Below are 15,661 nucleotides of genomic sequence, written 5' to 3'. Positions count from 1 at the left end.
ATTTAGTGATTAATTATAATAGCATGTGATATATGTAGGTATAACATGGACTTTTTTGTATAAAGCGGCCCCTATAACAATATAACTTGTGGGAGTGAATTTCTATGGTCGCGTTTACTCCATGTTTTACGGCAGTAAACTTCGGCGCTCCGCTCGCTGTCATGCAGGTGGAATTCAGTCCAACCGTGTGATTCAAGCAGCACATCAGGACAGACAGCCAGTTTGAAGAGAGCTTCGGACCAAACCTGACTTCATTTTCGAGCATCACACGCACAGTTTACTTTAACATAGTCATGGCATCATCAGCACGACCGAGGAATTTGAAAAGCAAGCAGAACGGATACATTTAAACGACGAATCTTCAGAGAGACTCGCATCATGTTCAGGTGGTCTTTCCCACTGAAGGAGATCATACACGCGCGTTTGGGAAAGAAAACAGTCGTGTGAATGTTTAGAATATTAAACAGGTATGTCACTCTTCGTAGGCTACATGATGATTTTAGCACAGCTGGCGCATGTGACGTGTTTGTTAAGGCATTGCCTACACGGATTTCAGCCATGCTATATCATACAGTAGGCTATGTTTACAGATGTTGCATAATAGTATTTAGGCATAATACTATCTCAGTGGGGTGTAAAGAAAACTTAGTCACTGAGCTGCATTTTATTCAGAGCAACAGTCAAGCAACATTTCCTTTTCCCTCTTTTCTTTTAGATCTTTTGTTTAATCATGGAGGAGAGTAATACCTGTGAATCAGTCCCAGATTTAAAAGATCTGGAGTTAAAAGTGGGGAGAAAGACCCCAGAGGGGCTCCTGAAGTGGATGAGAGAAGAGCACAAAATGATCTCTCATCATCAGACAGACAGTAATGACACAGAGAAGAAAGGACTGGATGAGAAGATCCGAAAACTTAAAATGGAGATGGTAAGAGCTATATTTCTAATAAACTACATTGTAAAAAAATATATATATATTGTTGGTTTAACTTAAAAGTAAGTAACCTAGTTGCCTTAACATTTTGAGTTTATTGACATCAAACATTTGAGTTGATAAAATGAAGGAAATTGGCTTAATAAATAGAAACTCAAAATATTATTGTACCTGAACCACCTACATTTTTTATAAATCATGAAAAAAGCCCAATTTCGCATGTTTCACTGCCTCTTCAAAAATAAAACAGACACAATTACCCAATATACTTACAAAATATTTGAATATTTGACCAAAGGTTGTCGATTCTCAAAAATGCTCACTGTATTAACTCAATTTTTTTATTTCAATGAACTCAACATTTTAAGGCAACCAGGTAACTTATTTTTAAAATAATTTTTTACAGTGTAATTTCATTTATTTAAATCAAATTTATTCTTATACTTCTTGATTTATAAACTGTATTGTATAACGTGACCCTTTCTTTTATACTCTTCATCTTACAAATGTAATAAAATATCAAATGAATTGATAGTTTTGACAAAAATCAGAAGAATGTGTGCTAGTTTAATAAATGTGTGTGGATGACACTCATATCAAAATCAATTTTCTTATCTTTATGAAACATAAAGCCTCTGGCTTCTCAGATTCTTCTCTTTTTTTCCTCCAATATCCATATAAAAATTCCAGTATAAAACTCTTATATACGGACTGTGATTGTATCTTTTCATAACACAACTCCCAAGAAGAAGCCTGCAGCATGTTGTTGTTTTCTCATTTTGAAGGGTCCCAACCCACATTCCACAAACCAAATCAACCAGGAGCAAAAGAATTTTTCACAGCATAGCCAAACAGTACACCAAGCATTGTAACATGACCCTAAAACTGTCATACTAGTCAATGATGTTTTTAATGAACAGATATATTGCTTGCAACCACATATCTGTGATGATGTTGAAGTGAAGGAGTGGCTTGAGTTGTTGAAATAGATTTGCTGCTTTTTTAATGTTAATACTTTATACTGTAAAGTCAAGCTTTTGGGGTTGATACGCCCTCGGTTGTGTAAAGAATTGTTGTAGTTAGGGAAATGAGCTTGTTCCCCAGTGGAATGCAGAGCCATTAAGCAAATGGACCCTGATGTTGTTGCTATGGTGCTCTTTACTGAGTGGGAGACTTTGCAAAAGGCCCCAAAGCTGTCATGAATTATGCTACTGCCAGTTCCGTTTCTGATTTTTGAAAGTCAGAGATAAAAAGGTGAATGGTACTAAAAGCAGAGTCTTGACAGCTTTGAGCAATTATGTATTTAATGGCATATGGTTTCGCAAATTGAAGATCAACAAAAACAAGTCATTGTTTAGAACATCTAGAACTAAAATGTACATACCTGTATGGCTTATGGGCCTAAAGTGAATAGCTGGCCACTGCTCCCTATAATGTAATATAAACCTGAGATAACCTACATTGTGGGGACCAGCCAGTGGTGGTTACCTTTTTTGAGAAAGTGATGGGCAGGTTTAGGGGCAGGGGCAGTGTAGGGGATAGAATGTACAGTTTGTATGGTATAAAAAACATTACGTCTATGGAGAGTCCCCACAATTCACAAAAACACAATGTGTGTGTGTGTGTGCGTGCGTGCGTGTGTGCGTGCTAACTTGCATGAGTTAAATGCAGAGGACAAATTCAAAGATTTTTTTATTTAAATTGCAAGTATAGGTTACCATACTTGGCCTTCACATTACTTCACTTATTATAAAAACACACATGTAAAAGCTAAATAGGAGTTAAGCGACCCCCAGGAGATCACAATTAATTAAATGACATTCATTGTATTTTTTTCATATTTCATGGTTTCAATCTGTTTTATAAAAACTGGTTGGATATCATGATGAGATTAATCGAGTACATTTTCTATATTGTATAGGCTTATTTTACCATTCAAGTCAGTAATAATAAAAATAGCTGTCTAATGAATCTTTTTTTTTTTTTTTTTTTTTTACAAAAAACAAAACCATGTACATTTTTAGCGGTCTTAACCGGATTCTGACTAATTTGCTGACTAACACCTCTAATAAGCTATTGTAATTGGATACAATGCTCAACGCCTGTATAAAAAAAATAAAAAAAATAAAAACTGAACAGAACAAAATGAGTAAGAGCATTTAACAGAAGTGTCAGTGGGTTCTAAATTGTATTCTGAACTTTTGAACTGCAGAAATGCTGGTACCGTCAACTTTTTTTTGTACCAACTGGTACCATTTCACAACCCTATTGAGGATGTAATAAATAAAAACAAAATATGGCAACATTTTTGTCTAATATATAGATGGGTCTTTATATGTGAAAAAATATATAGTTACTTTTATATTTTTGGAAAGGGGTCCTTCACAAGGGTCATATTTGAGTGTCCATGGTAAATGTAAAAATCCCTGACTAGAACAAATATTACTATGTCCACCAGAAAAAACGCTACATAACTTCAATAACTGAGGGTAGTAGTAAAACACTTGTATTTGTGATAAAACACAGGTGGCTAATGGCTTCTAAGTATTTTCACAAAATAACACTCGCTCCTAAGGTTCAATGGGGTACTATACAGAACCCTAGGGTTCTTGACTAAATTTTAAAGATCGAAAAAGTTTCTATATAAGGAGAAATGTCTTATTTTTATTTGCGTAATACTTTAATGTTTAACATTTTATTTCAAATTTTTCTAGTGATTTAAAGCGGTTTCAAGCATTTAATTAAGATTGAACATTAATTCAATTAATTAACTAAAAATAAAATTCATAATGAATCCCATGATGGGAACCACTAAAATGTTCTCTGTTGAAGAGCCTGACTGAAACCTTTAGGTTCTATAGAACCTTTTCTTATAAGAGTAGATTAGGTGTTAGGGAATTGATGCAGAGATTCACTGTGTGCTCTTGATGCTATTTCACACTGTTCCCAAATAGTCATGAGCTACAGCAAAGTCAACTTTACCTCACACTGTGACATTGTCACCCAGACTGCTGCCGTCTATTCACACGTAGGCACGCATACAAACACACGCCAAAACTTACATATTAGTATGATAAAATGATCACATTTGACTTTAAAACACTGGAAGTAAGCGTGAAATCAAACAGCTTGTTATTTATGTCTGTGATCTGCATGATAAAGAGCTAGAGAGGGGTGTCCTCGATGACTTTCAGCATCTTGGCCCCTGCTGAATGCAACTCTCTCTCCCTGCCTGACACACAGATGGGAAACACAGGGGAAGGTGTGCTGACAGATGGAGGAAAGGGAGATGACTCTTCCAGTCGGATAGATCGCGAGGAGAGGGGAAATGAGGGAGGGGAGAAAGAGAGAAGCAGTAAGGTTGAAAGGGAGAGTGGGAGGACGTAGAGGTTAGGAAGGAATGCAGAGAGATTGCAAGCACGTGTCGTGCTAGATGAGAGAGACAGCGGTGATGTATTGGAATATAAGAGATGCTGTCAATACAGAGCTGCAGTGTGTCAGGAGGAACAAAAGACAGCTGCGGTTAAATGAGTACAGAAAGAGTGTAAACTGTGATGACCCTGAAATAGTTTGCCGTCTCATTACGCACTAATGCTCAATAATTTGGGGTCAGTGATGTTTTTTTTTGTTGTTTTTTTGGAAAGGAAATTTAATTCAGCAAGAATGCATTAAATTGATCAAAAGTGACAGTAAACACATGTAATGTTTTAAATGATTAATAAAAGCCACAAAGATATTAAGCAGCACATCTTTTTTGACACAAATACAAATATAATTGGGGACCAAATTATTTTAAATTGTAATAATCTTTAATAAAATTACTGTTTTTATTGTATTTGTGTTTAAACAACTGCAGACGAGCTTAAGATATTTCTTTCAAAAAACATTTAAAAATCTTACAGACCGCAAACTTTTGAATGGTAGCATGTGAAATGTATTTACTCAGCCCGTAATTTTTTTTGAGGAGCCGTAATAATACCCTAATGATAAAACACATTTAGTGTATCTCCAATACTTTGATTGAATCAGCTAACTGTATACAATTCTAAGTGAACAATTATTTATAAATCAATTTATTATTAAAGCCACATGTAATATTATTTAAAGATTCTTGGAAACATCTGGGATAATGTAAAGTCAAACAAAATAACATTGTTCTCGTGGTTTTTGGATATTTGAATCCAAAAAAATCTCACATATTGTGCCTTTAATACAATAATGTAGCTTGAAATAATGAGCAAAATATGATTTTAAAAAATGGGGGAAAAAATCTACTAGATATTAAATAATTGGCTTTCACTATGTTACAGCTTTCTACTGTAATGGCAGATTTGCAGTTTTGCTGGTTTCGGGAGTGTTTTCTTCACAATCAGTGTTTATACAGCTGACTTTAGTTTCTGACTTCAGTTATCATCATCCTAAACCACTTAGTAGCTACATTCAACATCCCTTTGCCTTTGAGGCAGCATATACAACTCTCTGACAGCTAAAGGTCACTTTGGTGTCTGCATAGGCTCTAAACCCATAACTTAAATGGAATGATGAAATACTATCAAAAACACATAAATATCTAGGGCTTTTTTTGTCCACTGCCGTATTTCATTTCTGACCCTTAACGTGAAGCTCCAAAGAATAACAAATGAGCACCATATTCATGGTTCATATGACTTATTTCATTTCTTATACTATACTACTGTATGTTGTAATTGCCATTTAACATAGCACAATGCGTGATGCGGGAAGTTTGAATACACGTAAACTTGAACAACATCGTTTTTTTTTGGAGATTATTTGTAGTTTGTCTACTTTATAAATCATTTTTATTTAGCAAATATATTTATTAAAGTATTTCACAATGGCACAGCCAAAAATGGCAACGTCAATGTTCTTCACATACCTGCTTGAAAGCTTCCCTATCTTTGAAAGACTTTTTTCTAAAGTCAGTCAGCCATTATAAGGAAAATATGCATTATAGTGAAATATTTTAGATACTGTACGTCTATTTGTGCCTATATTGTAACTCTGCCACTGAGTAATAATATAGTCTTTTTGAGAGAGAGAGAGAGAGAGAGAGAGAGAGAGAGAGAGAGAAGAGAGAGAGCTACATTGTGTGGTGTGATACTCAACAGAGCAGGACACCACAGCATGGAAAATGAGCTCTCCAGAATTCCAAGGATTAGAACACTAGACCAGAGTCCTGCAACGGGTCGGGTACCCGCGGGTATCCGCGGGTACCCGCATAAAAGTGTCTAAAACGGGTGGATTGTGACATTTATAAAATTCACGGGCGGGTATGCGGGCGGATAATTAACTCTGTGCGGGCGGGTAGTTGCGCGTATGGGCGGATGAAAAATATGTGCAATATTTCTGTGGCAAAGTGAACGAGAGAGCGAGAGCGAGACCAGGGCGTGATTGTGAATGAGCGTCACCTGCGAGCCACACCGGTCTCGAGTCCTCTGAGGGAGCTCGGAAGCATATAAGGACGAGAGATCACCACACCTGGATTTGACGTTGAGTTGTTTACTTTTTATTATGTGTGTGCGCTTGGCAGATGTCGAGGGGCTGCCCACGTTACTTTCGTTTTGTTTGGTTAAAGTCTTTTAAATGTTCGCCGGTTTCCGCCTCCTTCTTCCCCCATCGAACATATTGTAGGCTTTTACAATTTCTATGTCCAAATTATCATTACACACACACGCAACAACGATATGCCATTTGACCCATCACGTCACCACCACTGCGACATTGAAACTTTTGTTGATGCCTCTCGTAGCGCAGATGAAGCGAGCGTTGCAGGAGTAGCAATAGATGAAGTAAAAGTAAAGTTGGTGAGTGGAGTAGCTATATGCAATTGTTGACAATGAGTCTTTAAAGGCACTTTTGCCTGTTTCATTAGACCATTCATGACGCTGTTGATGTTGAGAGAGGGGCAGGATAAAAAATAAAGCATTTTAATTTGAATGTTTTAGCGTGTGTGATTTATTGCGGGCACGGGTCGGGTAACGGGCCAAATATTAACGGGTCTGGGCGGGTACGGATTTAATTTTGATATTTTCACGGGTCACGGGTCGGATCTGGTGCTAAACCTTGCGGGTACGGGCGGGGGCGGGTCTCCAAAAATGGACCCGTGCAGGACTCTGCACTAGACGTATGAGCTATGGTTTTAAGGAGTGGGAAAATGGCATTCTTCTGGCTGTGAGAATCTCCAGTGTGAGCCTCAGACACTGTGGAATGTTCTCCCTAAGGAGAGTCTGTGGGTCAGTGTGTGGCTCCATGTGGAAGGATGAAAGCTAAATTAGATGATTGCAGCAACAGTGCACTATATTGCATGGGGTTACAATGACGGCGTTTTCATTTATTTAGCATTTTATATGGTCTATTTTAAGGAATAGTTCACCCAGAAATTCGGTCAGTGTCTTAATCATTTCTTGGTTTGGTTTGACATTCATATGTCTTTCTTTATTTGTGGAAAACCAGGCATTTTGAAGAAGAATAATTTTTTGCTCTTTTACATGCAGTCCCCATCTGTCAGTCACTACAGCATTATGTTGACTGACAAATGGAATCTCACTTAGGAGCCCCAATCACCTCTGAGTTTTAGAATAACGACCAATGGAATTGGCTAGTGGAATTTGCATCCACTCATTCCGGTTTACGCTGAGGAGCCAAGGGCGAGGGCCCTTGCTATTCAGCGGTGGTTCAGGGTTGTGGCAAGGAGACGTTGTGTCTCCATTCCCTCCATCAGGGAACGAGGGTTGCATCAGTAACCAAGACATAAGGATGCGAATCTTTGAATAACTACATCAAATTTTGGTTGGTTTCTCATAAAGTCCTATTTTTTTTAAATATATTTGGCAACTTGTAGAATACCTTTATGGTGGTTTTGTGTCCTTTTTTTTTTAGCTTGAAAGCGCCAGGCCTAGTTCAGTTGCAAGGAAATAAGAAGCTTATTCTCCTTTTGTGTACCACAGAAGAAATAAAGTCATATGGGTTTGGGATAATGACAATATTTTCATTTTTGGGTGAACTATTCCTTTAACATTATCTTTGTCATTTTAACTTTTCTGGATGAACTAAATATTATGGCCTTAAATCATTTTATTTGAGGCCACACAGCAGCAGAATATGGTTTTCAGTGCTGTGTTTGCGTTCTTACAGTATAGTTCACACACAGTTCAGTAATTTACAGGAGTGACAACTGCATTCTCAGAAAACCTGTGCTGTGTGAACGCAACCAGATCTCGTGCAGTGCCTTGTTTTGTGGGTTTTCATGTGTTGTTTCAGTAACTTAAAGTGATGGAGATATGGGCTGTGAGTCATCTGAAGGTTCTCGATACAGTCACTGTTCTCCACTAGTTTGGAGCTACTCCCGTCAGTTTTGTGTTCTATGTGCAACTCTCCGGACAGTTATAAAAGCTGCCATCGATTAATGAAGTATTTGGTGGATGAACTCTTGTTTCTTGGAAACTTGTGTCAGAAGTGCATGATACAACTTTTCAGTTTTATGGATGTCACCACCTTTGATATTACGTTGAGAGTTTCGAGATGATACATTTTCTGTGTGAATGGCACATATCAAGACACCTGTAGGTAAATGTGGTAGTTAATCCCAAAAACTGACAGTGTAAATGTAGCCTAGGTTAAATTTATTAGGAATTTGAAGTGTATTAACTTGATATCCAAAGATAGTGGCCACTGTACAGTGCCATACAAAAGTTTGGAGTCAGTAAGATTTTTGAAATATATTAGATATATTATATTACCACATGAATATATTTTACAATATAGAAAACTTTTAAAACTTTTATTTTATTTTTCTAGAATATTTCACAATGAAATACATAAAACAGTTTTACTATATTTTTTATCTTAAAAAAATGCATCCTTGGTAAGCATAAGAGACAACTTATGCTATGTGTGTATTTTTAATTCAGCCAGTTGCAGATTCATCGAGATGCAAACAAGCGGGAGTTGGGCACAGCCAGATCAGTGCTCACCACATCAGTGCTGAGACAGGGAGAATATTTATGAGTATGTTCATTAGTCTCAGCAACTCAGACTGAGGTGCTGTGCCGACATTAACCCAGCCCAACCCAACCCACACCAGAGCAGAGTTGTTACAATCTGTTCCATGGATCGCTCTCATCTTTTACTTATTTAAATCTTTCTCCATTTACTGTAAAAAAGGCTTGTTTATCTTTGCCTTCTAAATTCAGCTCTATCCCCCCTCCCCCCTCTTTGCCTTATTTGTTCTTTTTGTATCCCACGCTCTTTTTACCGAAATGCTCTCTTTAGTTTTTTTGTACTGTAATTAGTGTGGTTGACGTCAGCAGTGCACTATGGCCTTTAAATTACACAGAAGGCTGAATGTATAGCAGTATGCTGTCCATTTATTATAGGCTTGAACTGGTGCTTTTAATCTCATCCTGTTCTCAAACTGGTCCTAAGTTTATTGGCATTCAGCACATTATACACATTTAGACATCTTCCTTTAAATTGAAAATGTACACAGTACGAGAAAAAAAATCAACTTTCTTTTTTCAGTGGCACAAAAGTTAGGCCTCAGTCATCATTCACTTTCAGTGTATGGAGAAAACAAATGTAGTGAAAATGAATGGTGACTACGACTTTCAGTCCCTTACGGCGTCTTTTGTGTTCCACAGAAGAAAGAATGTAAAGTTTGGGTTTGCATCAACATGCGGGTGAGTAAATAATGACAGAATTTTCATTTTTAGGTGAACTGTTCCTTAATGAAATACTGTGAGACTAACTGATGGGGTGAAGACAGGGCAGAATCTGTCAGGGATTGTGGGAGCCAATGTACTGTGGCTTTCAGAGGAAGCACTGACTATTTGATGAGCACTGTTTTATGGGCTGGAAAGCCATTCAGTCAGTCAGAAGAGTTCAGGACTTTGTAAATCATATTACATTTTTCCTCGCAAAAATGCTCCACTGCTGCCAAATGAAGCTTCGTAACATACAATGAATGTGAATCTCTGCATTCCAATAGTAAGATCTAATGATGGGGGAAGAATCTAATATATTATTGTCATAGACCAATGCTCTAGTGATTTGGCAAAACGGATATATTTAATCTGTATACAGTATATGTGCTGAGGTTTACTTTTCTTTAGACATCATGTTTAGATGTGTCAGATGAAAACTGCTTAGCCCATTTTCTGTGGGAATTAGAAAGAGAAGAGTGCTTCTCTAGAGGAATGGATATTGTCAGGAAGATCTATAAATCTCAACAGCATTTACAGTAATGGACCTCTGGCTCTGCAGTCAGCACTGGACTCCAGTCATGCTTATGAACCCCAGACTTAATATAGCCATCAGCACTAATCAGAATTCATTTAAAGCATTTATAAAAGTTGTCAAACTTCCAAAATGACAAAAAAAGACACCATAAATGTGACTCATGCACTATATTAAAGCCGTTTCAATAGAGTATTTTAGAGCCATTTCAATAGCTTGGTTAAAGGAACAAACCAAATAAATATTTGCCTAATCAAATCTAATTCACATTATTTGAACATGTTCATATTCAAATTAGCCACATAGCAATTTTCTTTGACACAATATTTTCAAATTTTAATACTTGCAAATTGTGGATGAAATCCCTTTATCCTCCTGGGACCCAAGAATAGACTTTTTTCCTTTGTAGTAGACATTTTATTCTAGTGATTTTCTCTGACAACATACATACATATCACAGTCTGGATGTCCTGTAAAGAGCACGTTCAGGACTTTTCAGAGATACCAAATGTTTGGAAGTTTCACAATGAAAACGGCCTCTTTGGACTTGAAAAATGATTAACATTAATTTGGTGATCAAATTTAACACTTATGAAAAATATATATTTTGTGATTATCATTTAAATCTGACAAATTTTATGGGGAAATGTTCAAATGTGGGGGTTTCAAATTAAAATATGACTTTGTTATGAACAGGGCATTGATTTAATAAATGTTTAAAAAAAATGTAATAAAAACATCAGCACTTGTTTATTAGGTTTATCATGCATTTTGGGTAACACACGTATATATATATATATACAGTCTTGTTCAAAATAATAGCAGTACAATGTGACTAACCAGAATAATCAAGGTTTTTCGTATATTTTTTTATTGCTACGTGGCAAACAAGTTACCAGTAGGTTCAGTAGATTCTCAGAAAACAAATGAGACCCAGCATTCATGATATGCACGCTCTTAAGGCTGTGCAATTGGGCAATTAGTTGAATTAGTTGAAAGGGGTGTGTTCAAAAAAATAGCAGTGTGGCATTCAATCACTGAGGTCATCAATTTTGTGAAGAAACAGGTGTGAATCAGGTGGCCCCTATTTAAGGATGAAGCCAACACTTGTTGAACATGCATTTGAAAGCTGAGGAAAATGGGTCGTTCAAGACATTGTTCAGAAGAACAGCGTACTTTGATTAAAAAGTTGATTAGAGAGGGGAAAACCTATAAAGAGGTGCAAAAAATGATAGGCTGTTCAGCTAAAATGATCTCCAATGCCTTAAAATGGAGAGCAAAACCAGAGAGACGTGGAAGAAAACGGAAGACAACCATCGAAATGGATAGAAGAATAACCAGAATGGCAAAGGCTCAGCCAATGATCACCTCCAGAATGATCAAAGACAGTCTGGAGTTACCTGTAAGTACTGTGACAGTTAGAAGACGTCTGTGTGAAGCTAATCTATTTTCAAGAATCCCCCGCAAAGTCCCTCTGTTAAAAAAAAGGCATGTGCAGAAGAGGTTACAATTTGCCAAAGAACACATCAACTGGCCTAAAGAGAAATGGAGGAACATTTTGTGGACTGATGAGAGTAAAATTGTTCTTTTTGGGTCCAAGGGCCACAGGCAGTTTGTGAGACGACCCCCAAACTCTGAATTCAAGCCACAGTACACAGTGAAGACAGTGAAGCATGGAGGTGCAAGCATCATGATATGGGCATGTTTCTCCTACTATGGTGTTGGGCCTATTTATCGCATACCAGGGATCATGGATCAGTTTGCATATGTTAAAATACTTGAAGAGGTCATGTTGCCCTATGCTGAAGAGCACATGACCTTGAAATGGTTGTTTCAACAAGACAATGACCCAAAACACACTAGTAAACGGGCAAAGTCTTGGTTCCAAACCAACAAAATTAATGTTATGGAGTGGCCAACCCAATCTCCAGACCTTAATCCAATTGAGAACTTGTGGGGTGATATCAAAAATGCTGTTTCTGAAGCAAAACCAAGAAATGTGAATGAATTGTGGAATGTTGTTAAAGAATCATGGAGTGGAATAACAGCTGAGAGGTGCCACAAGTTGGTTGACTCCATGCCACACAGATGTCAAGCAGTTTTAAAAAACTGTGGTCATACAACTAAATATTAGTTTAGTGATTCACAGGATTGCTAAATCCCAGAAGAAAAAAAAATTTTTGTACAAAATAGTTTTGAGTTTGTACAGTCAAAGGTAGACACTGCTATTTTTTTGAACACACCCCTTTCAACTAATTGCCCAATTGCACAGCCTTAAGAGCGTGCATATCATGAATGCTGGGTCTTGTTTGTTTTCGGACAATCTACTGAACCTACTGGTAACTTGTTTGCCACGTAGCAAAAAAAAATATACTAAAAACCTTGATTATTCTGGTTAGTCACATTGTACTGCTATTATTTTGAACAAGACTGTATATATATATATATATATATATATATATGGAAAGTTTCCATGGATGCTAAAGGTTCTTCAATGAACCACATGTCAATTTATTAAGGGTGTGGCATGCACTTTCGTTTAAGTGGAGTTATGGTTGTTAAAAAAGCTCTTGATGTCCACGTGTATTTTCTTCTGCCCAGGCTCATCTACGAGCAGCAGACGTCAAGATCTTGAACCAGTTGCTAGCACTGCATGAAGGCATTGAGGCAGTGAAATGGCTCCTGGAAGATCGTGGCGCTCTCACCAGCCGCTGCAGTAGCCTGACCAGCAGCCAGTACAGTTTAGGAGAGGGTCCCGACACCTCCTGGAGGGGCAGCTGGAGCAGTCTGCAGGACCCCCATGACAAGCTGGACAACATTTCCATCGGCAGCTATCTGGATACATTAGCTGATGATCTGGATGAGTACTGCCCCTCCAGTGGGACTGATTCAATACTGTGTGCCACCCCTATGGGGACAGATGGCTCCCGAGGTACTGGGGGAGGCATTGGCAATTCCACTGGATCTGTAACCAGACCTCCACAAGTCAAATCCGATGCACCTAAAGAAGAAGCTCAGGTTTGGAATAAAGCATCTGAGACAGCAAGACCATACCAACCCAACAAGACCAATGGAATACTGGACAAATCAGTAAAGCAAATGGCCAGCACAGATTCGCCCAGGGCCTGTCTCGTTGAGAAGCTGGGGAAGAATCTGAGCCCTAAAGTGAAGCCCTACAAGAATGGCAAAGTTGAGCTGGAGAGCTGCAAAATGAATGGCAAAGTTCAACTGGAGTATGACGCACACTGGCGCTGGGTGCAGTCGCAGGACGATGTGACTTTTTTGTGATAACATGATTAGTGAGCAAAGGTGTTGATGTGAGATTTGTCTGGCTCTCTATTCACCACTGAGCTTTTGTTTTGTATCAGCCATTGGGCTGATTAATTTGAGGTTAAGATGTCAGCAATGGAAAAAAGCTTAGACCTGTGGGGGGGGTCAGAGTTTTAAAAAATCCTGAATTAATTACTTTAGACTATGTCAGGTTGTGTAGATATTTATGGACGCATGTTTCAAATGTGCATTTTATGTTGGATCATAATCATTTCTGTAATGGCATCTATTGATTCATCACAACTATTTGTTGAGTCAGTAACTTTATTGCATACATCAGTACATTTTCATTTAAATAATGGAATTCTGTGTTTTTGTTAAGCTTTTAGAGATTAAAAATGTCAAAACAGTCCTTAGAAACAATGAAGTAGTTCACAAAATATGTATTCACTATTTTATTCATATTCACTAACACTACCACTCAAAAGTTTGGGGTTGGTAAGATTTTTTAAATGTTTTTAAAATAATTATTTTATGCTCACCAAGACTGCATTTATTATTGAAGAAATACAGTAAAGCAGTAATAGTTTAAGGTTTAAAATAACTTATATGTTAGACTGTAATTTATTGGTTGCAAAGCTGAATTTTCAGCAGGCATTACTCCAGTCTTCAGTATCACATGATCCTTCCAAAACCAGTACAATATTCTGATTTTGTTCTCAAGAATATTTACTTTTAAAAAAACAGCTTATTATTAATCCTTAATATTTTTGTGAAAACCGTGATTTTTCCAAATTCTTTGTACAGAAAGTTTAATACAAGTGCATTTATTAGAAACAGAAATCATTTGTAAAAATACAAACGCCTTTATTGAAACTTTGATCAATTTAATGCATCCTTGCTGAATAAAAAACAAATGCTCACATTTGCTCACACGTGGACCAAAGTTTGTTTAGCTAAAACAATCCAAAAGCTTGAAACCACAGCAACTTATTTTGTTACAAAATCAGTGAATGTTTTTCTGACCATTTTGTTTGACCTTTCTGCTGATTACAATATGGACAAAATGAAGTGTAGCATTTGCACTTAAACTGTAGGGAATGTTTAAATCATGCTTCATTTTACTACCAAAGTCTTAAATCACCTCAGCGTGTGCTCCTTTGAGTTAACATCTAAAGGTCAAAGAACGAATCCATTGTGAATATAGAGCATGTTCCCATCTGTTACAGTGTGACCAACAGTGAGTCCAAAATCAGCAACACCCTTGAGTTGCCTTTGACAATAATCTACAATCAGAATGTCGTTTTTACTTATATATAATTGTTCGTTTGAAAACTGCTTGTAGTTTACTCTTTGTCTGTCAGAATGCTAATGTAATCAATCAGTAAAAATGCTGTATTGTAAATCTAATCAAGTAAACTGTGGATTAGCTTTAAGTAGGATCATGTTTTGAAATACCAATTAGTGCTGTTTTTATTGGAACAATTAAACAGGAACAGGAAAATAAGGATGCCATATATATATATATATATATATATATATATATATATATATATATATATATATATATATATATATATATATATATATATATATATATATATAGACATCCTTATTTTCCTGTATATTTATTAGATATATATTATATATCTTATTCTACTGCACAGATCCAATTGAGTAATAATGCTCACACAAACGCATGGATACCAGTGGTTGTGCTGTGATCTTTGCATTTGTAATGTGTCTTTTCCCTGTTATTTAAAAATTCCGCACCTCAAGTGCACTTTTAATTTAAAGTTGTTCAGATTGCTAACTCTTACCAGTTAATCGAGTTCTATATGGTGTAACTTTGACTCGTCACAGTGTTAGCACTGGATATAACCCTGCATTGCCTATGTTTTGTATGCCAAAAGAACTGTATTGATGTAATATTTTTTGTCTAATGCAAGAACTGAACGTACTATCAGTATTCAATAATTTAACATACGTGTTATGTAATAAAACACCATGCTGTATTTATGTGTCCATCTATTTGTCTTGTGCTGTGTTATATATAAACGCAGACTTTTTTCCCTTTTTTTTAACCACAAACACCCACTCTCAGTAAATAATGCCTTGGCTTCTAGGAAAGAGTTTCCATGACTACTGAATACATGTGTAACGTGCATCTGTGTCACTCAGCTGTTTGTTTAGAGTCAGGGAAAT

The 15,661-nt window shown here is 36.8% G+C and overlaps 2 protein-coding genes across 5 annotated transcripts in view; one reads left to right on the top strand and one right to left on the bottom strand.

The window, feature by feature from the left end:
- ttc22 (tetratricopeptide repeat domain 22) overlaps positions 1–15,661 on the bottom strand; it is a 36,017-nt gene that overhangs the window by 11,863 nt on the left and 8,493 nt on the right. The window lies entirely within an intron of this gene.
- Positions 144–14,966, top strand: lurap1 (leucine rich adaptor protein 1). Its single transcript, XM_067459760.1, has 3 exons — positions 144–467; positions 716–925; positions 12,788–14,966. Exons 2-3 carry the CDS (start codon positions 731–733, stop codon positions 13,472–13,474), a joined length of 882 nt encoding a protein of 293 aa, XP_067315861.1. The 5' UTR covers positions 144–467; positions 716–730; the 3' UTR covers positions 13,475–14,966.

The sequence above is a fragment of the Pseudorasbora parva genome, chromosome 12 (genome assembly GCF_024679245.1).
Source record: "Pseudorasbora parva isolate DD20220531a chromosome 12, ASM2467924v1, whole genome shotgun sequence".
Lineage (NCBI taxonomy): Eukaryota > Metazoa > Chordata > Actinopteri > Cypriniformes > Gobionidae > Pseudorasbora > Pseudorasbora parva.
This window is presented reverse-complemented; position numbering and strand designations above follow the sequence as displayed.